The sequence below is a fragment of the Kryptolebias marmoratus genome, linkage group LG11, assembly GCF_001649575.2.
Source record: "Kryptolebias marmoratus isolate JLee-2015 linkage group LG11, ASM164957v2, whole genome shotgun sequence".
Lineage (NCBI taxonomy): Eukaryota > Metazoa > Chordata > Actinopteri > Cyprinodontiformes > Rivulidae > Kryptolebias > Kryptolebias marmoratus.
Window position 1 is genome coordinate 9,089,291 of NC_051440.1, and position 25,356 is coordinate 9,114,646.

Here is a 25,356-nt window from a genome sequence, read left to right on the forward strand (position 1 = left end):
CAGAGTCTTGTCCATGTTCCTATTCCTAAAAGATCAAACTCTGAATTTCTACAAATAAATTGCTCGCAAAAGAAGAGTATTTTTCAAATTGATGATAAACACAAGATGACCACAGTCCCCCATGACACCATGTTTTTTGTGATCTACTGCATCAAGAATTGATTTTAAGGTCTTGGTCATCGTTTGTGGCCCCGTGTCAGATATTTTTTCTTGATGTTTGGCGCATTTAAAAAATAAAGACTGACCACTGGGAAAACACTTAAAATGATCCAATAAATCCTTATCTTTAGATGTCAGAACTGACTAAAAATCAACTGACATATTTGGAATTTTGAGTCTGGAAAACTACAGAATTTTAAAATAAATGGAAAATGTGTAGGAACTCTGTATCAGTATTTACGTCACAACTAAATCAAACCAGACTAGGGTGTAGAAAACAGTGCAAAGTGTATGAAATAATTATAGTAATAATTATTAAAAACGTTCATTTGACAGTGTTTCCAGTGAAAGAAATGATATGCATTTTGAAAACACATCTTTTTACACAAGCGTTTAATAAGACGATTATTAAAATGATATTCCTGGCATCTGTTATTTAGTCTCAAGGCTGCAATATAATACTTCTAAACTGTTATTATCTTGTATTTTTTATTTAACATGAACGAAAACAACTTAGCCTTTTCTTTTAATCATTTCATTTTTGATTTCAGTTTTATCTGTTCGTAACATTTAGGACTAAATATGTTATTCGCAATCACTGTTTTAAGTTAATATGATTTCCGAAGACCTTCTCAAGCCCCCCAATTCATGTCTTGACCCCAACTTTGGGAACCACTGATTTAACAGGCATGCATAATTTTACCCTTTATATCCAAATTAAACCAAATCAGGTTTTTTCTCACAGCACACAACTAAAACCCCTTAACGCTAACTGTTTGCTTTTCGGGTTTTATTGCTGTTCGATATTTTTTATGTTAAATACTGTTAGGTTTTCCTTTGTGTCTTGTCTGACTGATTTATTTATTTTTCTTTTCTGTTTATGCTCTTTTCTCCCCCCTCATAAATGTAACCCTGATACTCCTCAGCAGTACCACGAGAAGAACGACACAATCATCCAGTTTAAGTCTCCAACAATAAACAGCTCCCTGGGCCAGCACTACAAAACCTTTATCCTGCTGGACAACTGGAAAAAGGAGCTGCAGCCTTTCGTTTACCACTCTGACCCCAGCTTCAACATTCTGACGAAGAAAGTCATCACTGAGACCAGCATCATCATCGTCACCGTGAGTACAGAGCCCACAAATCGCCGTAATACCGCGGCTAAATAAAAACAGCACTGTCTTGTCGGAAAAAGCCTTTGTTAAAAGGAATTAAGACAAACTGCTTTATTATCTGCCTCGTACATGAAAATGGAAAGATGCTGAATTTCCATTCTTGAGCTGCTTATGTCATGTTCAAGTTTTACTGCATAGGGAAAATTAATATAAATAACAATGTACTTGTTGTCTTGGTCAAATGATGGGCTTATTTTGAAAATATTAAAATGCCGATAAGTGTTGTGTTTAGGAAACATATTTTTCCCTCCTAAGGGAGATTAATAGATTTTTTTTTAATAGATAATTATGTTGTTCAAGAATTTTAGAAAATAATTCAGCTGCAACCATCTGAAACAAAAGTAAACATAGTTTTGTTTTATTTGGTCTGAAGAGTTTAAACTCCATCTGTAAATAATTCTGTTGTAAAATTTGTAATCTAGAAAGGCAAAACTTTATGGTGAAATATTTCTCATAAGAAACAGCTCAAATATATGTTTATAATACCTATAATTTAAATCTTTTCAATTACTTTTAATTACTTTTGGCTCACGGAACAGCAAAGGTCTGTTAAGAGTTTATTTTTTCCACTCATTTTAATTAAAGTTCTTAAAGTAATGCTCTTATTCCTCCATCACATGATGGATGTAATTACTGGAGATTATTATTATTATTTTTCCCACCCATGCTGCTCAGTCACGACACTTTAAGCATTTCAGCCGTTCTCTCACCCCCCCACCCTCCCTCCTGCAGGGTCGAGGTTTCTCCAGAGCAATGACAGCCAAAGAGGCTCAAGCGTTCGTCGGTGACGTTCAGTATGCGGTCAACACGCTTCAGGATGACAAACTGTTCCTGGACCCTCCTTCCAACCCGTCGAGCGCTCGCTCCAGACGGCAGCTTCAAGACACCCGACCTGAGCTGCTGGACCTAAAGGTGAGATCAGACAGTCCATGCAAACATACTGGGACCACTTCATTATCTACACACGTTATTGCAACACCAATTAAACTGCGTTTTCAAGGGAAAATGCAGATAAAACAAAGAAGGAAAAGTCAAAACTGAGGTCCTTTTTTATACTTTTATCTATAATTTGTTTATGATGCAAGAAACTGCCTTTTTCTGTCACTAATAGGGGAAAAAATGGCTAGTTTTACTAATTTTCTTTGTATCTGCAGCTAATGCTTTTTGTCAGCAAGTATAATCACCTCATTAATATTTTAATTAATAGTTTATATAATCTGTAAAAATAAAGATTAAAAAATACCTTTATATTTAACATGATATCTTAATAAATACTGCATGCACCCTCTATTTTGAACCAACATTCCTAAATAAGTAAGAAATACTGCAAATAAAAAAAGAGACGTTAATTATCTAGGCTTATGCAAAAGCCCTAATCTGTGTAGTTTATTTAAACTAAACATGAATGTTGTGGAGTTAAAAGTACTTTGTAGTAAAATCTTGTGAAGTAGCAAAATAATTGGAACATGGGGAAAAAAAACCTTTCATGTAGAAGTTCTTCTAATGTGCACTTAGAAACAGTGGTTGAATGAATGCACCTGTGTTATTAGAGCCATGTACAGATTTGCAGGCGAGAACAGGCATGCATTATAAATCTTAACTGTAGTTCTCCAGGCGTATCCTTCATACATCTTAAGATCCTTTTTATTTTCACTAGTTCAACAGCTTTCATGTTGCTACAGGCTCTTATAATTACATTTAATTTAATCCAACCCCCGATTGTGATGAATTGTGTAATTCTCCGTGGGTTATTCTATAAGTGAGATATTGTTTTAGTTCTGTGGCTGCGTGCTGCATAAAGAAGTAACACCACTGAAGCATCAATAGTAAAAAAAAAAATAATAATAATAACAATAAAAAAGATCCCAGCTTCACACCTCCATTGTTTCATGTTTGTTGCTGATATTCTGAACCCCATCTGTGTGTGTTTGTGTGTGTGGACATATATATGCAGTGCTTTTTATTATGTCCAATAATGACGCAGTCTTTTTGTTAGCCACAGTTAATATTGTTGGATAAATGAACTCTAGAGTAGCTATGTGTTATAAGTCACATATGCAATTGCTGAATTGAGAGAAAACTATTCTTGTAATAAGTTATAACATAATTTTATTGTTTGTTGTATTTTTCCCTTCGTTTTAAAACAACATGCTAATGAGTATTATCACTAACATTGGTTAATGTGATTATCAACAAATGTTTATGCGTTTTGCTGAGAGGCACTTAATTGGCAGTTACTTCCCATGTGAGAAATGATAAATGCAGAAACAGTAAATTGCTGGCTGTTACAAAACAGGTCAAGCTATGGCAGAGAGGTAGCTGACCCAGCAGCCTAAGTCTAATCTGGTAACATGAGCCCCACAGTCAAAAATCGTGATGCTGCACACACACAAGACACATACCACACTGCCTTCAAGACGGTGGAAGCAGCCTTAAAACTTCCTAATCGACTCGGTGCGTTAAAGTAAATAAAAGATTCTGTTCCTGAAATGTGAGCAGATTCTATCTGTGTGCCCTCTTACGCACTGTCTTTACCACCGACTCCTACCTGAATAAATCTCTGGCTGAAACCTCCAGAGCTTGTGAAGATTTTAAGTCTCCGTTTTTATCCGCAGATCAAGTTTGGAAAAGGAGAGTGGGTGGTGGGCTCAGTGCAGTACGAAAAGAAGAATGATTTGTCCCTCTACATCATCATCCCTGCTGTTATTGTGCCCATGCTGCTCATCATCATCATTTCTGTCTACTGCTACAGGTGAGTTCATTTAATTCAAGCCAACTTTGTGTGCTTTTAAAAGAGGTCAATAATTCTTTAAGCTTTCCTGAATGTATATTGAGCAAGAGATGTACAATCCTGAGTTTGCTGTAGTTCTCCAACAGCGTGTATGTAGTGCAGTTAAAATGTCTATATGTCATCTTGTTCTCCCTGACACTTACATCTTACCTTTGCTTGTTGTGATGTTCAGGAGAAAGAGTCAACAGGCAGAAAGGGAATACGAGAAAGTGAAACACCAGCTTGACAACCTGGAGGAAAGTGTACGAGAGCGCTGCAAGAAAGAATTTACAGGTAACCACAGCGATGGGTTAGAAAGTTTGACTCTCGAAGGGTCTGCTTTTAAGATGAAGTTAGAGTTACAAAATTTGTGACCCTAATAGCATTTCTTTTTGTATTCTCTCACTTTCTGCAATCCTGCTATCAATAAAAGGAGCAGTTTTTCCAAAACAGTGATAGAAAACAGTATTTCATTATGAAATTGATTTTCCTGACAGAGTTCCCTGGTCTTTTTTCCCTTCCGCGTCTTGATGTAGACAAATGAGCGCTGCACTTCTTCGGGGGCGGAAAAAAAATAAGACTATTTTCTTGTTGCTGTCTCAGACTTGATGATAGAAATGGAGGACCACACCAACGACGTGAGTGAGGGACGAATCCCCTTTCTGGACTACAAGACCTACACAGACCGGGTGTTCTTCCTGCCCTCTAAGGACGGCGCCAACGATGTGATGATCACGGGGAAGCTGGACATCCCAGAGGCTCGAAAGGCAACAGTGATGCAGGCTCTCAACCAGTTCTCCAACCTTCTGAACTCCAAGACATTCCTCAGAAATGTAACTATAAAACATATGTAGCATTAGATGGTCATCAGGTTTCTGCAGTTCAGTTCTAACTACACCAAGATAAGAGGCCTTGATGTGAAGGTGTCAGTTGATCCATATTGAAATACCTCTATTTCTACTTAATTGATTGTCACATAAGAGCAACTATTTATTTAAAAAAACAACTTCTGACTTGTTCTCCAACATTAACATATTGTAAAATGTTGAGAACTGTTACTGAATGAGACATTTGACTTTTCTTCAAGTTACACAAAAACGTTGGTGAACACTTTGATTTTGTCCACTTGGGCCACACCTTTTGGATTATAACCAAATCTGCTCCTTTTTTCTCTGTGCTAGCAAAGCAATGACATATTGGAGATAATAACAGCAATGCAATGCAGCCACATAACTACCTACTAGCACAGATGAAGATGTCGCTGAAGACACAATCAACATAACTAGACACAAGACCGGTAGCCGGTAGTTGAAGCCACGAAGGCAACCTGTTAGTCAAGTGTTCCCTTCAGTCTCCACCTGGAGATTTTCAAGTTAACAATGAACTGTAATATAGATTGTAATCATATTTGCTTATGTACTAAAGCATGGGTGGAAACTCGCACCTAGTGGTTTTTCTCGGTATTGCATTAAAAAACTAGCTTGTTCTCAATTTCCAGTGGGTTATTTTATCCATTGAGCTTTAACGTCAATAAATATAACAAACAGAGGAGTTTGTATTTTGTTTAAGAAGCTTTAGTATACAGGCAAGAGGCTCAGAATTGATTTCTGCTTTTGCATTTTCAACTAATTAATGATTTGTAAAACTTAACCGAGCATTACGCTTTGCATCTTGGTTATTTGTGTGATAAAGTATGTGTTTATAATTCACTAAATTAACTTTTTTTTTTTTGGTTGTCTTTTGGCTTGGTTTCATATATCTTTGTTAGCGTTGAGAATCAGCTTTCGCCTCAGTCAACAAGAAGCTGTTATAAAGTCAGACTCCCGTCGTTTGAATTCATAACTGTGTCATGTTCTAGTTTGTGGAGTGCAGCATCAGAGGTGCAGAAGACTGAGGAGAGGGAGATGTGTGAAGATTCATAATAATCCAAAATTGCTGGCACAGAAACAGTCTCTGAGGTGTTAACGGCATGTGTGGGGTGATTCTTCTCCCACTAATTGGTATCATTTCTAAGCCGCAATGTTTTACAGGGCAGAACCAAAATTACCTTGATAATTATAATTTTCGGTCGTGTTAGTCATTTGATAATTTAAAGGCACATTATGCTGGATTTGCTTCTGTGTCTGTTTTATCATGATTAATTCAGCTCAACATTCGCCTGTTTCTGTGTCTGCGTTTCTGTGTTTTTTGTAGTTTATCCGTACCCTAGAGCACAGTAATGACTTTAATGCCAGGGCCAAGGTGTACTTTGCCTCCCTGCTGACAGTGGCTCTGCATGGGAAGCTGGAATACTACACTGACATTATGAGAACCCTGTTGCTGGAACTGATGGAGGAGTACGTCCACAGCAAGAACCCCAAACTGATGCTGCGCAGGTGAGTTCACACACACTTACCAGGTACCGCTCAAGTAAAACTGTTGGTGTTTGTTTTACCTGCAAGGTCTTGACAAATACTAGCTATGAAACTTTGCACAAACTTTCATTCTTCTCAATTTGTCAGGGAACTTTTTTTTTTCACAGATCGTTAAATGTCCTCCTTCCGAAGCTCTATAATGAATCTCCCCATTTTTAAACTCTGGCACTGATCTCATCAGCCAGTTGAGGCGGACTGGGAATCATTTCAACATGCAGTGGACTGTTTCATTCTGTTGCCATGTTTCCTGTTGAATTTTGCTCCGACTACTGCGGTCCGCTATGAAAAGCCAGGCTGCTGCTCGATCTATTCCAGTCCTCCTCCTTCTGTTCATCCTTCTGTTTTGTTTTGTTTTTTCTTTTCCTTTTAAGACTGCACAGCAATCTGCTGGATGATTCTGCTTTTACTTTTTACCCATCATATCTTATAACATTTCTTCCTTTCTTCTAAAGTCAAATTTGTTCTAATCAGAACAACTTTCTCGACATTTTCATAACATCAGCTACAATTCTGTTTTGGACCTTTTAATTACAAATTGATTTAAAGACCTAGCATTATGATAAAGAATGTGATTAGGATGACTCTCAACTACTACCACACCAAAGTTAGTCCAATATCTGTAAAAAAGACTTGAGTCGTAGTCATTTTTGGGTTTGCTGTAGTAAATTAGCTGTGGCAGCCATGTTGAATTGTGTTGGCTCCAAAAGTTAATGAGGTATAAATGTACATCCAGTGATAACTTTTTAAGTTTCACAAAAATCTGTTCAGTGGTTCATGAGATATTTTGCTGACATAGAAAGAGGTTTGACATCAGTAGTTATTGCTTAAGTTTTAAGCAAAGCTGTTGCACAAATTGAAGCACCTTGAGTATGTGTTAGAGACGATGGTCAGCTACTATTACTCTAAATTGAACTTAATATCTGTAAAATTGGCTGAGTTGTGGTCAATTTTGTGTTTGGTAAGGTAGATTAGCTGTGGCAGCCATTTTGAGATAAGCTGACTCCAACAGTTAATGAGCTATAGATGTACACTCAATGATTTCTTTCTGAGAGTTTCATTTAAATTAATCCAGTGGTTCATGAGATATTTTGCTAACAGACAGGCATAGTTCATTGTAATAGTTAATGGTAAAGTTTTAAAAAATAATCCCACATGATCAGTTGGTGCTTAGAGTATGTGTTGAAAATAACTCTCAGCTACTACCACGCCAAATTTAAGCTCATTATCTGTAAAACCTGATGAAAAATAAGGCCTTTTTATGTTTTGTGTTGCTTAGCCAGGATGGCCATCTTGAATTGGGTTGACTCTGAAAGTTAAACAGCTGTTGTTGTACATCAGTCGATTACTTTCTGAGAGTTTCATTAAAATCCATTCACTGGTTCACGAGATATTTTGCTAACAGACAATCAAACACAGGCAAAAACCTTATTGCCTTCGGTGGCGGGCACTAATTATGTTTAATTAAGCAGCTTTGCTTTGCCTCAACTTCAAACTGATTATTACTTTAAAAACTGATATTTTAAAAACTAAGTGCTGTTTAATCTTATCAAAATGTACAAACGGTTTCCTGTTTTGCAGTATTTTTGACCACTCAACACTCGACTTGAGTTTGTCTATTAACAATAAAGTCTTAATTTAATTAAAAGAATTTGCCAGAAACAAATAAATCCTTAAAAGCTACCGCTCTAAGCATGATGTTCAGTTTTTTTTGTTGTTGTTGCTTTTTGCTGTAATGATCATGTCACTGTCAAACCCTTCACTGGCTGCTGCCTCTCCTCCCTCAGCTGAACCCATTCATTTGGACCGTGCACTCGCTCATCACTCCTGAGACGGGCCTGTGTGGTCGGAGCTATCTGTTGTGCTTAGAGAGGCTGTGACTGGCTGTAATGCAAGCTCACATCTTAATTGTCCCCCAGTGGAGAAGTTCATTATGTTGATTAGGTCTTTGTGCAAACACAGCCGCCCCCCCCCCCTTATATACAAGACATCTAATTAGGAATGTTAGGAGTTAACGATGGGTGTCACCTGTCCATCAAGTGACCGCTGGCAGCAGATTTAGATGAAAAAACTTTGACACTGATTTGTTTTTAAAAATCCAATTGAAATAATTACTGATAAATGTTATTCCCATTCTTTGCTTTGTTTGTTTACGTTTTTATAAGAATGAGTACAGAGACTTTATAAAAATGCATAAAATATTTGAAGGTGTGTGCAGAAATTTAAGTGTCATATTTAATGTGGAAGTAGGTAAATATATATATATTTTCTAGTTTTACTTAGTAATTCTGAAATGATTGACCTAAATTATGTTTCTAGTTTTAAAAAAATGCTTGGCTAAACTGTTTTTTTTTGTTTTGTTTTGTTTTTGTTTTTGTTTTTTAGGTCGGAAACAGTGGTGGAAAGGATGCTGTGCAACTGGATGTCAATCTGTCTTTACCAGTTTTTAAAGGTAACAGGTTTTGGCTTTTGCACCTTGAAATAGGCCAGAATTGGCATAATAACTGAGGACACTGACATTTATGTCACTTATGCACATTGAAGTAAAAAAAAAAAAAAAAAAGAAACGGGTCAAAAATGTATAGTTGTTTTTGAGCTATCTTAAGGACTAAAGTGATTATTTCCATGGGAAATATTTATCAGGTTTGATGGCCATTGATCACTTTTTAAGGATTTAGGCCAGTATCTCACTGGGCTACGACTGTCGGCGACAAATTTCAAAGTTAATTCAAGTCTCCAAAATGTCTGCAAGGGTTTTTACTTTTCTTGCATGAGTCACAGGACCTCGCAGTGTCGTCACTTAAGCCTTCAGAAAATTTGCAAGACAAAATTTCACAAGGTGGCCAATGAAATAATGTGTATGGCCTACAATACGGTTCTGCAAGCCGTACACACAAAAATAATTTTTACTCTCAAAAACTGGTCACACGGCTCGCTGGCTTTGTACGAAATATAAATTAAAGAGGATGTCTTTAAGCACTTGGGCTTGGACTCAAACACTCGGTGAACTGAAATTTTGCCTTTTTTCTTGCAGTTTTCTTGCAATTTTGAGTGCCCAACTAGTCTTATAGTCTCTCCCAGAGAGATTATAACATTAATCTGTGCTGTGGGTGAATACTAACTGCTAAACTTCAAAGGTTGCAGCTGCCAAAGTATAATTTCTGCTTTTTTTTGTCTTGTGTTTGAGTAAAGTTGGGTTAGAGTACTTGGATTTTGTGTTGTTGGTCTAATAAAGTAAAACGAAGGAAACATGATACTGAAACTCTAGTCTAAAATAAGTTATTTAAAAGAGAATTCCGCAATGAATGCACTTGATTACTAAAGCAAACAATCTGCATCTTGATGAGCTTTAACACTTAAAGTTGCTTAATTTACAGATTGCCTTATTTCACTTTAGTGCTCCTGTAGAAGGCATGAGTGTATTTATCTTCTGAGCTGTTTATCACAACAAATAGGTTCCTGGCAACATCACAGGCAACTTTAAAATTGCTTTATGTCTTCCCTTGTGTGTCCAGGACTCTGCAGGCGAGCCCTTATACAAACTGTTCCGAGCCATCAAGCACCAGATTGAAAAAGGGCCGGTGGACGTGAGAGTGAAGAAAGCCAAATACACCCTGAACGACACCGGCCTGTTGGGCGATGATGTCGAGTACTCGGTCCTGGTGAGGTGGACAAACGCATAAAACGCACCTAAATCTAAATTCAGAACCTCTGATCTGAAAACTGCACACACTTTTTAAAAAAATTTTTTTTCTGGATTTCATGGTGTTTTGTGTATGGAGAGCAACTAAACATGCATACATGCACTCTGTGTTGTTACCATGGCAACCACGCACGGGGGGGAGAAAAAAAAAGAAACCTTGAGGCGACTTCCCGCTTTTGTGTGACATTCATTTTCAAGTGTCAGTGTTTTCAGAGCAAAAACGACTCAGGCGACACGTTCCAATATAGCAGCGAAATGTGTGGCTCAGGTGAACGAACTACAAGTCGGGACAAGAATAGAGTACACGCCACCTCTGCAACCCACCCCCCCTACCCACCCTCGACCTTGGCCCACTCGCACATGCTCTGAATCCATTTGGGCGGCTTACCACGAGTCGCAGAAAGCGGGGCGCCTTTTATTTTGATACTGTGTTAAAATAATGGAAGCTAATCTGAACACAGCTGTTTTCTGTTAAAGTCAGCACAAACAAAAGGACCCGTGGGTAATGGCGTTGTCGAGGACAATTATCAAATTAGGCTGAATTACATGTCTCCTGTAGTGATGGATCGCCTTGTGTGATTAAATTACACAGGGAGAAGGGGGGGGGGGAAAGCAGCATAACAAGCTGAGTTTGTAGGCAAATGCTGTGTTCGCTACTGGCTTTATTCACAGTGTGAGCTCCATATTTACTTCAAATGCAGATGAGCCTATGAGGGTCCTGTTGTGATGGGTTTTCCCTGCCCCATATTCGAGTCTGTGGAGTGGTCAGTTATTTCTGACAGAGCTAACAGAGTGTGAGAGGTGATGTGGGTCAGAGTTTCCTCCTGCTGAGCCTTGGTCATTAGCTGGCCAAGGTGACAAGAGTCATGTCAGGTGTCAGTGCAGCATGTGTGTTGTTGTGTGCTTCGAGAAGCCCAGTTGCCATAACAACAGTCTCCCCATAGAGCTCAGCATGTGTTGATGGCTGGCTGCTCTGGACGTGTGTGGATATTTTTTATTTTTTTTGTGCGTGTTTTTAATTTGTGTGTATAGTTGCACATGCATTCCCCACATGGTCTCAACGTTTGTGTGTGTGTGTTTGCTTGTCAGACCCTGCAAGTGCTGGTTCAAGGCGAGGGTCCAGATGTGACACCCGTCAAGGTGCTGAACTGTGACACCATCTCACAAGTGAAAGAGAAGATCATCGAGCAAGTGTACAGAAACGTACCTTACTCCCAGCGGCCCAAGGTTGACAGCGTCACTCTGGGTGAGTGAAGAAGAAAGAGTCCAGAGAAGAAGAAATTTCTAATAATGATGAGAAATATAGCAAAAAAAAAAAGGAGAGTGGAGACAACATGTGGAAACAGAAATGCATTAATCAAAAAAAGTGTTTGCTTATTGTTTTATTTCAAGCTTTTTCAATAAATTTTATATTTATTTAGAAAATCTGTTTCTGCTTTAGAATAATAATAAAAGAAGCTTTATTAAGGTTAAGAAGTAATTCATTGTCAGCAGCATCGAGAAATCTTTCAAGTTTTGCTCACTGCTGTAGTCAGGAACCTTGGGGACTGACTTAAAAGGCTAACGCTCCACAGACGTTTTCAAACATCAAAGCTCGTTTCTATTCCCATCACGCCGTAGATCTCATTTTCTTTATACATTTTTAGATAGCAGAGATTCATCTTTGTTCGTGGCGAATAAAAAAAGACCCCCCTCCCCCTATATTTGATGGTACTTGTAAATGAATCACACAGAATGTCACATGTGGTGTGTTGGACTCTAGTCTGTAGTTATGCACAAAGCACTATGGTGCAAATCACAGCTTGGAGTTAAACTTAAATTATTCATGAAATAGGAATGTGTCACTTCTTCACTGTCTCTGTATCCCAGGAGAATACTGGTCACAAAGCAGGATGAATAGCTGAATTTGTTTAAAAATCACATTATTACAGAGTAACCTCATAGTAACAGTGGCTCATCTCAATATAACATTTAAGTAACCTAATAATAAAAAAAAAGCTACTGCAACACTTTGCCAGACACAGCAGAATACCTTTTGCTCTCTTTCTACTTTGACAGAGTGGCGCCCCGGCTCGACGGGGCAGATTTTATCAGATTTGGACTTGACCTCCCAGAAAGAAGGCAGATGGAGGCGCATCAACACCCTGGCACATTACAATGTGAGTACTGACAGAACGTATTATTGTAATTTTACAAACTGTATCTTTACAAAGAGAAATACAAAAAAAAAAAGAAAGGAAAAAGAAAACGCTAGGGATTTGATAAGGATGTAGAAATGAATAGATAAATGTGTGTGTGTAGAATGGAATCGGGCTTGATGTTTTCACCATCTCAGTCAGCCTGAGCTGTATATTACAGAGATTTGCATGTAATCTGTCTGCAATTTTTCTAAACTTGAATACATTAGCACTTATTGAGTTGTTTGTATCCATCTTCAAAAAAACTGTCAAATGTTTAGATTGAGGACCGTTTACCACCATCACATCTAAGTGTTTAAATAAAAAGTGTGTTTCTCAAGTCAAAAACTCAGAAAATGCATTCAAATAATGTGTCAGTAAACTGCTGAAATCCTTCCAGCCTAAATAAATCCTATGGGTAATACATTTTAGTGTTTAATAAAAAGTAGAAATATAAAAAAACCCAAAACATTTGTTTCTTTACAATTCACTGGCCTGTATTTATCAATCTTAAGAGTCTGCTTTGAGTAGGGAAAAAAGAAATTGCATCATATAAGGCCTTCAAAAACTCCCATAAGACAAAGAAAGTGTTCATGGCAAGGACATTTCTCCTCTTTTTCTTGCTTACGACCACACATAGCATTCAGTTGCAAATGTAATGTAAAAATTATGCAACAATGAATGTGACCCTACTCATGTATTCATATTTATATCTGCTCTGACTGCAAATCCTCCTTTTAGACAGTGTTTGGTATGCCATGTAGGGGACTGCAGAGTGTGGCATGTTCTGAAGGATAACATTAAAAGTTGGTAAAATGACACTTAGATTCTTTTATGTGTTGGTTGAGATCCATCAAACAAACTGGGGTTGATTTTCACTGTGCGCTATTGTGGTTAAAAGCTACCAGTTCAAAGTGATAGTTCAGGTCTTTTGAAGTGAGTTTCTGTGAAATAGTTATGAACAAGTTATATCTCTCCTGTCGTAGCTAGCTCTTTGAACAGTCTCAGTTTGGAGAAACTATGTTTAGTTTTGACCAGTTTGACAACCTTATGGCTATTTCCAGATGGTCAAGACCAAAGCGGATTGCTGTCTGCTTAAAGGGATAGTCTGGTAATTTTGGAAGTGATGTTTTGTCAAAAAGTTATAAACAGTTAGTACCTTTTATGAGTGATGACATCATTCACAGAACATAGTATGAAGTAAACTACGCAGATTGTTGTTACTACGCATCTGTCAGTCTGCTGAATGCATCAGTCCACCTGATTAGCGTGTCTGCCCTGTCCAAATTTTGGTAAATAAATTTTTATTTCAAGACCCCCAGTAGGAATTCAGACAAAGAAGCCAGAATGGGACCATTTTCCCTGTAGGCTGATTCCACTGACATGAAAGCTGGAAACTGAAGGTGGACTTGGTACAGCATCCTCACAGGATGGTCCCACTACAAGTTTTAAATTTACCATGGTTGTGTGTAGGGGAATAAGTGGGACTTGAAGCCTCACATCTCTAGTCCACCAACTCTGGTCCCAAAAATACAACATGACGTCTCGTAAGAACTACGTCTTGTTGTCTATAATTCCCAACAATAAGAGAAATAGTGAATATTTGATATAGTATTTGATGAGTATGTGCTCAAATGGTTCCAGACATCAACATTTAAGGAGAAGAACCACTGTTTTAAGTCTCACCCCAGAAAAAGCCCCACATTTGTAGCGTGCAAAATTTGCAGACTTTGGTTTCAAAAAATACAAGATGGCAGTGGCACCTCCCATAACTGGGTCCAGCTGGCTTCAATTCCCAACAACAAGAGAGGGTGGAGACACTCGGTCTAAAATATATACAGTCTATGAAATGACCGTGTGATGCAAAATTGATGGCACTGTAAAGGTTTTTTTACTGTCTTCATCAGATTGAGAACCCGTCTGATTTTTGTTTTTTCACTCCTGCTGCCTCGCCTTGATTCACACTTGTGATCTCCCAAAGGCAGCTGAATGTCACTAAATCTTCTTGCCACTGTATTGATTCTTAGAAAATAAAGGTCACTCAGCAATATCCCCTACTTGTCCGTCTTTTCTACCACTTAAAATCTACCTCTTTCAAAGCAACTTGGCCTCTTTTGATCCTTCCTGCTGTTGTCTCGCAGTTGTTGTTACACTGCAGCTTACTGCTGTGGTGTAACAATCCGAGTAGTGCTAATCAGTGTATTTGTGGGGTCAATAACGGAGGAGGGGGGGAGCTGGGTGGGTACAAAAAAAAATCTTGTCCTGTATATATATTTGTAAAGACCCACTGTCCATGTCTACTCAGCCTCATTGATTAAGAATTAGATTTTGGGCACTTGAAGGTCTGCTGACTGTTCTTGCAGTAGCAATTAAATTTAAAGGTTTTCTAAATAAAGGTTTAAAGGATTTCCTAACTACAGTCTTCTGTTTATTGCAGGTGCGAGACAATGCCATATTAGTTTTGTCCCGAGTAGTCCATACGCAGCAGAACTATGACCAGAACCAGGAAAACCATGAAGAGCGTAAGTATTTCCCAGCACACATAAACACAAACACATCTGCTATCCCCAAAGCAGCACAGAGCACACATATATATAGTTGTTTTTGTCTTTTTTCCTCTGGGCTTTACGGAAATATTCTCACTCTAATTAAATATGCTAATACGTGTTGTTTTATGTGTCGCACACTTTTAGATTGTGCAAAAAAAATTGTATGTGCTTTTGTTCTCATCTTTTTAATATACATTTCAGAAGAGTTGTTTGTTGTCTGCTTTCGAATTCAGACAGTCTTCCCTCCCATGTTTAATCATCTGAGAATGTTTTGTAGGGATGTGCATAAATAAATAAAAACTAAAATAATTACAAGAAAGTTGAACGCGTCGCTTCTCTTCATCAGGAAATGCTCTGTTGGAAGACGACAAAGTGTTTCACCTGGTGAGGCCAGCAGATGAACTGGATGAGATCAAATCTAAACGAGGAAGTATAAAGGACAAGTCGATGACCAAAGCCATTACAGAGATCTATCTGACACGGCTGCTTTCTGTCAAGGTAGAGCCTGAACATAAAACTGCTTTTGTGCTGAGATATTAGTTTTGTAATTAGGTAATGCAGTGGCTTATTTTTGTGTGTCCAACAAAGGTTTGCAAGGTAATGCCAATTTGCTAGTGTTACTAGAATAGATATTTAATACTCTACTGACTATAAATACAAATGGCTCTGTGTCAAAGCATTGATGTTTTTGGACTTCCTCTCTTTTGTTGCCCTGTCTAACATAAAATTTGGGGCTCTTTCAGGGAACACTCCAGCAGTTTGTGGATGACTTTTTCCGCAGCGTCCTGTGCTCTGGGGCTGTGGTCCCACCAGCTGTCAAATATTTCTTTGACTTTCTGGACGAGCAAGCACTGAAACACTGTGCGGACGAGGAGACCATCCATATCTGGAAGACTAATAGGTCAGAAAGCACTACAACTTTATACAGTTATTGTCCTACTCAGACCAGATTCTTTACTGATGTGTCAATCTTGCAGTGTTGAAATATAAACAGAAAAATGCACCAGCAAAAGCAAACTCATACATTTTTACCTTATTTTTACAAAAGGTACAAATCATCTGGGAAACCATTGGCTTTAACTTATAAAATAGCTTCTGGGAAGCATAGCCAATAATTTGGTGCCTCAGATGTTGCCAGCAGAAACCCAAATAACAAATATCTCGTTTGAGCTGCCCTCCCATTGCTTAAATGTAGATACACTTTCATCAGAAAATAGCAGATTGGTATGGCTTGTTACATTGTTCAAGTAAAGCCTGTGCAAACAGGATTGATCATTACTGCCTATATAACAAGCAAACCAAAAATCAAACAAAACAAAATGAGTAATGACTCGTTGGGATTTCTTTCACAAACTTGTAAATCATAAGATTTGGACTAAATAGCAGGTCATTCTTTTCTCCATCTCCTTAGCTCTACCATGCTGTTTTGTGCTTTCACACCAGAGGAAATATGTCCTAATTCTTTTTGTGATGTAGGTAGAGGGTGGAAGTGTAGGGGTATCTGGCCCTTTGAGTGGAGGTTTTTCAGGGCCACACTCCAAAAAGTTAATGACCACATGGCATCACACAGCAACAAAGCTAAGAAGTGTATCTTCTCATGATAACAAACACTGAACACCTCTGTTAAATTGTCAGGTGAAATACTTTTTAAAGTTTTCTCAAGTACGACCGGGTTGGGCAAACACTAGGAAATGGAATTTGACCTTAGAGGTGCTGCTTATTCTCACCACAGCTACTTTACACTCATTTGAAAATCAATCCAGTGCCTGCTGGAGATCTTCACATAACAAAGTCAACAGGATCACATCGGCAAAAAAACAAAGATGCAACTCTCTGCCCCTCATGTAGGAATTGTGTTCATAAAAATAATGAAAAAGATTAAAAATTATGAACAGAATCAGAGACATCAGGCATCCCTGGCAGTATCCAACACCCACTAAAAATGAATCTGTATTGTTGCCAGCATTGTGAGCCAAGCTCTCATTCTGGTTGTACAGGAACCAGCTGGCACGTAGCAAAGAGTCTGATAACCCCAACCCAATGAATTACCTCCCACAGGACAAATAAGGGATACTGGTATGCCTCTTCTCTAGTGTTAGTAAAGTACTTCTTTCCTGAGTGACATTATGGCAGATCTCTTTGAAGCATCTATATTCTAACCACAGCGTTTTTTTTTTGTTTGTTTGTTTGTTTTTGCAACTGCCCAAGCTATTTTCTGCTAGGCCTCCAGGTACCTGCTTAACCAGCTTCTATAGCACAAACTCCTGCATCTACTCACACTTCAGGTGTCTGCCACTGGTTTTGGAGGTTGGCCCATGGTTACAGCTTTGTGGAGCCACTATAGCAATGGGTGTTCAGAGCACAACCCATTTAAATTTGACTTCCAACTCCTCCCTCGGTGTGACTGGGGCTCGGCCAAATGTTCCGAGCACACAGCCCCTAGGAGTTCAGATGTACCACACCTGTTTGGCATCTTCCTTTTCCTCATGATCCAAAATTTTATCAGGTGGTGATCAGTTGACAGATAAGCTCCACTCTTCCCCAGAATGTCCAAGGCATATGGCAGCACTCTTTTCAGCACACCTTCCAAAAAGAAAATCAGACGGCTGGATGCTCCGAACTGTTCTTGGACATATCAGGACAAACACCAGTCAGAACCCTTTTTCTAACCCAACAATACAGAAAAGCTTCTCTCTACCAAAGAAATCTTCCGAGTTTCGGCACAGAAACGGGTTGCCACTAGTTAACCCACCACTGCTCACCGACCTCCTACCCAACAGTCCTGCTGGCTGTGATAAAATAACTCTCCAAGAAATAAAACTTATCCAAGAAAGAGCTGAATACAAATGCACAATTTCAGCTTACTTAGTTTGCATTTGCAATCTCCGTGCTCCCATGTGGCATTTAAGTGCATAAATTAGTGTCACGTCGGCTGAGGCTCAAGCATACAAGACGACGTGTTGCATGTAGATGTTGGTGATTGACGCAAGACTGGCAAGAGAGCACCCACACAAGGACAGGAGATGAGCGATTTTAATTACTTACTATACTCCACACCACGTTCTGCATCCACCCGTTCTGTTTATCACATCAACTGAGGGCCATGTTTTAAATATGAATGTGTGTATGAAGCATAACAACAAACAAACATGGTAATTACGTCCCATGCTAAATTAATTCTGTGATTATAGCAAAATAGCTATTTTTATGCTCCTATTGTATTCTCACTGCAGACTTCCCAGAAGATATTACCAAACCAGTATGAATTTTACACAGTATGTGTTTCCTGTCCCAGATGGTGGGATGTTCACAGCAATCGGGAGGAAGAATTTTCTTTTTTTCTTAAAGAAACTGCAGAATTCTTTGATACTCTTATGAATTCACAAGCTGATGTGAAGTTGGAAAGAAGCGCAGGGAGCTTGTGTTTTCCTGTTCAGGAGGGAAATTAGCACAGGAACTCAAGCATTACATTTTGTAGCCTTTTCTTTATGTTGTTAAGCTGCGCAGGAACCTAAAAGGTTGAAGTTTTTGCATATACTTTAGCGGTTTTAATCTCTCTTTGTTACTGTAGACGAGCATCATTGCCTGTCATTTTGTGCCAAGAAATCTTACAGGTTTTCTTCTTTTATTTTATTTTCTGTGAACGTCACTGATTCCCACAAAGGTCAGCTTGATATGAAAGACTAATATAAACTGACAGTAAAGGATATTGTTCTGAATAAACTGACACCTACAAGAAAGGCTTTTCTCCATCCCTGTTATTACCTTGTAGTGCACTCAATTGCACCTCTTGCAAGTGCTTTTTCACATGAAATGCTTCCCTGATTTGAATGAATTCACGGATGTAATGGGAAGATTTCCCCACATTCTAAAGCTATAATGACTGTAATAATTGTGATTTGTTGTCGACACCCCCCCCCCACCCCCACCCTTAAACAATGCAGCCTACCTTTGCGGTTCTGGGTGAACATCCTCAAGAATCCCCACTTCATCTTTGATGTCCACGTGTCCGAAGTGGTGGATGCTTCGCTGTCCGTCATCGCCCAGACCTTCATGGATGCTTGCACCAAGAGCGAGCACAAACTCAGCCGGGTGAGTAGAAGCAAATGAAGGGCAGAGGAAGAGGAGATAAAGACAGAGGAATGGGGGTGAAGGTAGAAGACAGATATTGAGAGAAGCTATGAAGCATTACACCGAATGAGAGAGAAATGTCAGAAAAAAGAAAATATTATAAATCAGTTAATCCTAAGGGTCTTATGTGTTTTCCTTTTTAGGACTCTCCAAGTAACAAACTACTCTATGCAAAGGAGATCTCCACCTATAAGAAGATGGTGGACGAGTAAGTACTTCCAGCTCTTCATCTGTTTACATGTTTAGCTCCAAATCCTTTTTTTTTTTTTTTGGCAAATATTTCAGTAGCAGTTACATAATGGAGTGGTTACCACCTCTTGTTTCCTCTGTGTGTGTCTGTGTCTGTGTGAGCAGCTATTACAAGGGCATCAGGCAGATGGTCCCCGTCAGTGATCAGGACATGAACACTCATTTGGCGGAAGTGTCACGGGTGAGAGACACAGCTGTCATTTTCTTTGCCTTTTGGTTGACCTTGCACTTAATGCTACAATCCTTTCGGTTTCAGCTCAGACGGCTACGGTGACTCTTCTGCTTACCATCCTAACCATATTTTGTTCAAAAGAGTGAATTTCCATTTAAGATTTAGCTGCATGTTTTGTTAGTTTCCATATCATCCTTTTAACTTTTGTTTGCGGAAAGCAGTAAATACGTGTTCAGACTAACATGCACCCTCAGAGTTGTAGTTCATTTATGTACTGATGTTTCAATCTCCCTTAGCATGCCCCCTTAAGATGTTATTTAAAAAATAAGGCAGTAGTAGTAAATATTGGTATTGTCTCTGTGGAAAGATTTGCTTGTGGATTTTGAAATTTTTTTTGTACAGGACATTTCATTTGCTCCTACAGGCAGAATATTATTTTTTATACCAGAAAGAAGTAGATAATTCAGCGGTGTGCAACATTTTTGGGTTCCATTTAGTTGAATTTCTAACCTTTAAATTGTCTCTTATGTTCTTCAGTCTCACACAGACAAACTGAACACACAAGTGGCTCTCCATCAGCTTTACCAGTATGCCAGGAAATACTATGATGGGGTAAGAGGCTCCTCTCTTTTCTGTTTCACCCAAAGGAGGCTATTCCACTGTATGCACTACTGCTCACTATATTTCTTTTTTTTTTTTCCCCTTCACTCTTGATATGCCAGAAAAGAGATTGTGTGAAATTTTAATTGAAAGCATTTCTGTGGGATGTGAATTGGAAAATTGCTCTGGGAATTGATTTTTTTTTTTTAAGTCCATTTTGTATTGCCACTTGAGGTCACAAAAAGGGAAATAAACAAAACCAGATGAACAACTTGGATAACCAAATGAGGCTGTCAGTCTCTTCTAAGTGTGTCTCTCAGTAAAAACATAAATGCCATGACTGTTTATATCAAATAACACTACTATCCACCCACCTCTCACCTTTTTTCTCTTCTTCATCCTGTGCTTCTATCCATCCTCCTTCCTATTTTTTTTTTATTATTATTCCAACATCACCCTTGTCTTGTCCTTCACTCAATTCTTCCTCCCCCTCCTCTTCTGTTGATGTTTCCATCTTCTTCGTCGATCACTTCAACGACTGTCCTTTGGTCCCCCTTTCAGATCATCGCATCCCTGGATGAGGATCCAGCTGCACAGAGTAAACAACTGACCCTGCGGCTGCAGCAGATTGCAGCTGCCCTGGAAAACAAAGTGACTGATCTCTAACCCACTGAGGCGAGGGAGAGAAGAAGAGGGATATCGCCAGTGACTACAGGGGCTTATTTCTTCGTTTCTGTGCATAAATGATGGAAATAAGAAACTTGAGAGGGGACTCCTTTTTGTGTCTATATTGTGCGGCTCGGCCTTGAAGCAACTTTTTGATCTGTGAGTAACAGGGACTAATTAAATGCGCACAGGGAGCAGAATAAGGGGAAGAAATGATGGGTTCCTCTGTCATAGGTACGCCTTAAATCTCACTTGCCAAAACTTAAATGTCTGAGCCCTCACTCATGCTTCACCGATCACTGCTCCCACAATGCAGTATGAGATTTCTCTCTGAAAATTAAGCCCCTCTGTGGAGTACTGGTATGACAGATAATCAGATGTTGAATTTCTCTCTATGTGGAAAAGGTTTAAAAAAATTGTATTATATATTTTTTTTATCGTCTTTATCCAGAAAGCTTTATAAGGAAAAAAAAATCTTTTTAATTGGATCACTTTGTGGTGCGGACAGTGTTTTTATTAGCCTGTATGTGTGTGTGTGTGTAGATGTCTGCGTGGAGTTCAACATGTGAACAGAGGCGTTTGTTGCTAAACTTGAGTGTGTGCATTATGAATGCGTGGGAATGTGTGCGCGCACACACAGGATGCCTACTTTCAGGCGCAAGGGCGAAGGGACGCCTGCTTTCTGTCATTTTAACTCCCCGTCAGTCGGTCCGAGCCTGCGCTTTACGACAGAGACCAAAGGGTCCTCACAGGGACGCCGGTGAATCTAGCAATGTACAGGCTCACATGGATGACAGGTCACCAGAGGTTTCAGACACATTTCAGTTGAACTCTTTGCTTCTGATGCTTGATTTGCCACTTGTGCTTGTGGAAATCGGTAATACCACAGATTGTCTCCCTTTATTGTACAGTGCCATGAAACATTCCACTTAAACTAAAGCACAGAGGGACAGTTCAGAGTTTTTTCTTAGACATTTAAGTAAATGACTGATTTTTAGATTTTTTTTTCTTTCTTTGCTGTAACACTTTTTCTTGGAGTAAGTTCAGCAAGAAGCAGTTAAATTCTCCAATGGAGCCTGTTCACTCATATTAGCACTGCAATAACGTTAGTATCTCATGAGCCACAATACACAATTACATAATCTCTCTAAATGTATTTGCCATATCGTAGCAATTCAGCAATATGTTAAACAGGTCCAAATTGATTCATGCATTGTTTGTGTTTTTGATTTGTTTTGTACCATTTTATTTTTTTACGCTTGCCATTGAAATGTTACAAATAATCATAAATAATTCTGCCTCTAGAGCTAATAAATAGCCTAATAATCTGCTACAAATGCAGTTGGTACTACAATAATATGTTCTGAACAAAGTATAGGAGATTTTCTTTCTTTTTCTTTTTTTATTTTTATGATGTCAAGAAGGTTGAGTTCAATCGTGTACATAATTGCTATGGTGTTTGAAATATTGACATGTCAGTGTCAGAGTGTGGACAGGGTCGCAGTGAGAGTTTGATATTCCTTAGGCCATTAAACACCATCCCTAAATTGTAGGTCTTGCCGTTGACAGATGATTTAATTGCCCTTGCTTGTATCTGATCATGGATGATGCGCGTGGTTGACACAGAGCAGCAAGCTCCAGAGACCCCAGAATGTTAACGATTCCTGCCTTGGCGAGAGTGACGTTTGCACAGACCTCGAGCCTGCCCGCCTGCCGTCTCAGCACGGCTCTCCGGCATCCCGGCTAACAGCATTTGGCACTGCCCACTCAGTGCGATGCAGAGTGGCACTCTGTATAATGGAATCAGCAGGGGAGGCTTTTGATCTTAATTGCATGCCGACTGCAGACTCCATCCTTGTCTCCACCGTTGTTTACTGGTGACTCCTTTCTCACTGACAGAGTCGATGCAAGAAGCTTCTTTCAGAGCCTTTCTTTAACCTAAAATGTGCCTTATTGAATAGGATATTACATATATATTGTTTCTAAATTATTCCGTTGGTAACCTAGGTGACTATGATGATAATAGTACTATAGACACAGCAATGTATTTGGACTTGTAATCTTATGTGTGCTGTCTAAAATGCTAGATGCCCTGCTGCAGCCATTTGCGTGCCAGTTGGCTGAAGAGATTTCAGTACGATTTCTTTTACGGTTGCAGTTTTGATGTGTGCATTTCCTTTGGGTGTCTTTCGTGTGTGCTTACTAGGACTTTGGTGGCTAAAGCAAAATGTCAAAACAAATAAATGTAAAAAAAGTGGCCGATTAGATTTGGGTTTTTCTTTGAAAATGTTTGACATTCCTAAATAAGTCTGAAGACAAAAAAGGGTATCTTGATGTACAATTGAATATTGAGCAAAACTGTTCCAATGGTGTTCATTTTTATTTCCCCTGCGTTTTTAAGCTATTCTATAGTGTGTACGATAAATGACTATCTATACTCGACAAATGACCTTTCTTACTGCTGTGCAGTTATTTTTATTTCTTGTTTCCTATACCATATAAATCTTTGTAAAACGAGTTGAAATACTGTATTCTAACTGTATACCCTATGCATTGGTTCCTGGGGGGGGAATAACAAAATATAAGGAAAAAAAAAGTGTTTGTGCTGTTGTCGAGACTTCTTTTTCCCCCCTCACTTTGAAACTTGTGAATGTGCTGTAATGATAAAAGAAACTGAGACACTCCGCTTTGAATACAAGGAGCAGTAATGGAAGCCACTGTTTTTTCCCCCATCCAAGGCAGCTCAGAAGATTTTCAATCTTCTACCTGATCTGGTTGTGCTGGATGAACCTAATTTTAGGAAAGTCGTGCGTGTGGACGGAGCAGTTACCCACAGGTTTCATCATACACTTCTCCGTGAATAAACTCAGAGACATATATACCCTTCATTTGACTGTGTTTCTTTCAGTTGTACAATATCGATTTGCTTTGACTCAACACTCTCATGCTTTATTCATGAAGGGGTAACAATCACCTTGGGTGATAGTTGCCACAGGCAGCTGATTTCGTGTTAAAGTGAGCTATGTGTTCTTAAGTCTTTTGATATTTACACAGTTCATAAGATGGCCTTGGACTGATTGAAAAGCTCATACACGAGCAAGAGTATTTAAGATTTATGAAAATTAAAACCAGCCAATCGCTTCCTGAAAAGAAGTGCTTTACCGTTATTTTTTTTCTTCTTAGCACATTCTTGCATTTTATACTCCTTCATATCTTCCCTGATAACATCTTTTTTTGTATGCGACATGCCCTGTGATGGTTGATGCTTTTTCCCCAAATGCCACATCAGGTTCGTGTCACACAGCTCAGAATACAAACTAGAAGGTCTCGCTGGCTTCATGAAACGACTTCATAATATAAAAGGCAGCACGGCATCTCTGTCATCAGCGGTGAAGGTTAGAAAAATTGTGCTGAAAACATTAATTAAATACTGACGGCTAAGAATGAAATTGGAAAAAAAGAAAGATGAAAGGCAAAAAAAATTGCCTCTTCTGGCTGCTTAACAAACCACGGCGCTGGGGTGGATATATCAAAGACAGACCAGAGGCCTGCGTAGGCCATCTTCTGAGTAAGCAGATCAGTGATGCAGCCACAGATGGAGTAACTTCAAGGGCTGCGGAATAAACTTGATTAAGGCAAGTGCTGCATTTAGCACATTATCCTTGATCACTAATCGTAAATCAAAGGCAGTGCAGTGCTTTATATTTCTGTTAGGCCATGTCGCTCATTTAATATTTGGGTATCAACATTATTTGCACCTAAAGGATCACCCCCAACCATTGCTTTCTATAAATCAATACTGCTCAATATCAGTAAATATAAGAAGTCAGCCTATGTGCAGGGAATTCTCCATGAAAATGGATTCAAATTTGCATGCTATTGGCTTCTGTTCTCCTTCCAGGGACACTTCCTGACACACAGCAGCCGTCCTCCTTCAGCAAGAGTTACTGCATTTTCTAACAGGATACTTTTCACCTTCACGTGTTACCTTCTAATGAGATTTGGTTTACACTTCCCTAAGGATTGAGAAGGAGGGATGAAAACTCAGGAAATCTAAACAATTGTGTGATCTCACATTCTCCATCACATCAGTGGCTTTCATACCTAAAACCTTCAACATTTAAGTGGTCTCACTAAGCTAGTAGTAGTTCTAAGGATCAGAATGCCTTATTGGTTTAGCTTTTACTTGACAGTGTAAATATGTGTTGAGTTTTGGACTTTTGTTTTACTCAAACTAGCTGTAAAAAAAGCAATATAACTACTAAAGAAAATAGAGAAAAATGGATAAAAGCCCAAACCCTCAGGGGCACAGAAAGGCTAAAATAGGTGTAAATAACAAATGAGAAGTAAAGCACAACAAGAGATGCAAAACAGTATGAAGGTAACACAAAAATGCAGACCTGACTGCATAAAGAAAATTAAAAATAACTGTTAAAACACACAAAATAGCCAGCTGATTTTTTTTTAAATGTCACAATAAGACACAGCTTGGGGAAAAAATATCTACAAGTGGAAATTAAATTCCCAGCAAGGGACCCAAAACTCATTAAATGAGCCTGTGCCTAGGGGTCTGCTGTTCGTGCAGATGAATTAG

General features: G+C 38.8%; 1 protein-coding gene across 3 annotated transcripts in view; it reads left to right on the top strand.

Moving 5' to 3' along the window:
* Positions 1-23,650, top strand: part of plxnb2b (plexin b2b) — a 133,135-nt gene extending 109,485 nt beyond the window's left edge. For 2 of the 3 annotated variants that reach the window (XM_017434762.3, XM_017434763.3), the window contains exons 20-37: positions 1,086-1,283; positions 2,067-2,246; positions 3,950-4,086; positions 4,298-4,398; positions 4,708-4,937; positions 6,298-6,479; positions 8,901-8,967; positions 10,031-10,177; positions 11,308-11,464; positions 12,277-12,377; positions 14,833-14,917; positions 15,291-15,442; positions 15,688-15,845; positions 18,889-19,036; positions 19,219-19,283; positions 19,430-19,505; positions 20,034-20,108; positions 20,658-23,650. In XM_017434762.3, coding sequence (XP_017290251.1) covers positions 1,086-1,283; positions 2,067-2,246; positions 3,950-4,086; positions 4,298-4,398; positions 4,708-4,937; positions 6,298-6,479; positions 8,901-8,967; positions 10,031-10,177; positions 11,308-11,464; positions 12,277-12,377; positions 14,833-14,917; positions 15,291-15,442; positions 15,688-15,845; positions 18,889-19,036; positions 19,219-19,283; positions 19,430-19,505; positions 20,034-20,108; positions 20,658-20,762 — 2,364 coding nt within the window. In that variant the 3' untranslated portion in view covers positions 20,763-23,650. The remainder of the gene's footprint in view (positions 1-1,085; positions 1,284-2,066; positions 2,247-3,949; positions 4,087-4,297; positions 4,399-4,707; positions 4,938-6,297; positions 6,480-8,900; positions 8,968-10,030; positions 10,178-11,307; positions 11,465-12,276; positions 12,378-14,832; positions 14,918-15,290; positions 15,443-15,687; positions 15,846-18,888; positions 19,037-19,218; positions 19,284-19,429; positions 19,506-20,033; positions 20,109-20,657) is intronic. The other variant, XM_017434766.3, reaches the window with a different exon arrangement.
* The last annotated feature ends 1,706 nt before the right edge of the window (positions 23,651-25,356 follow it).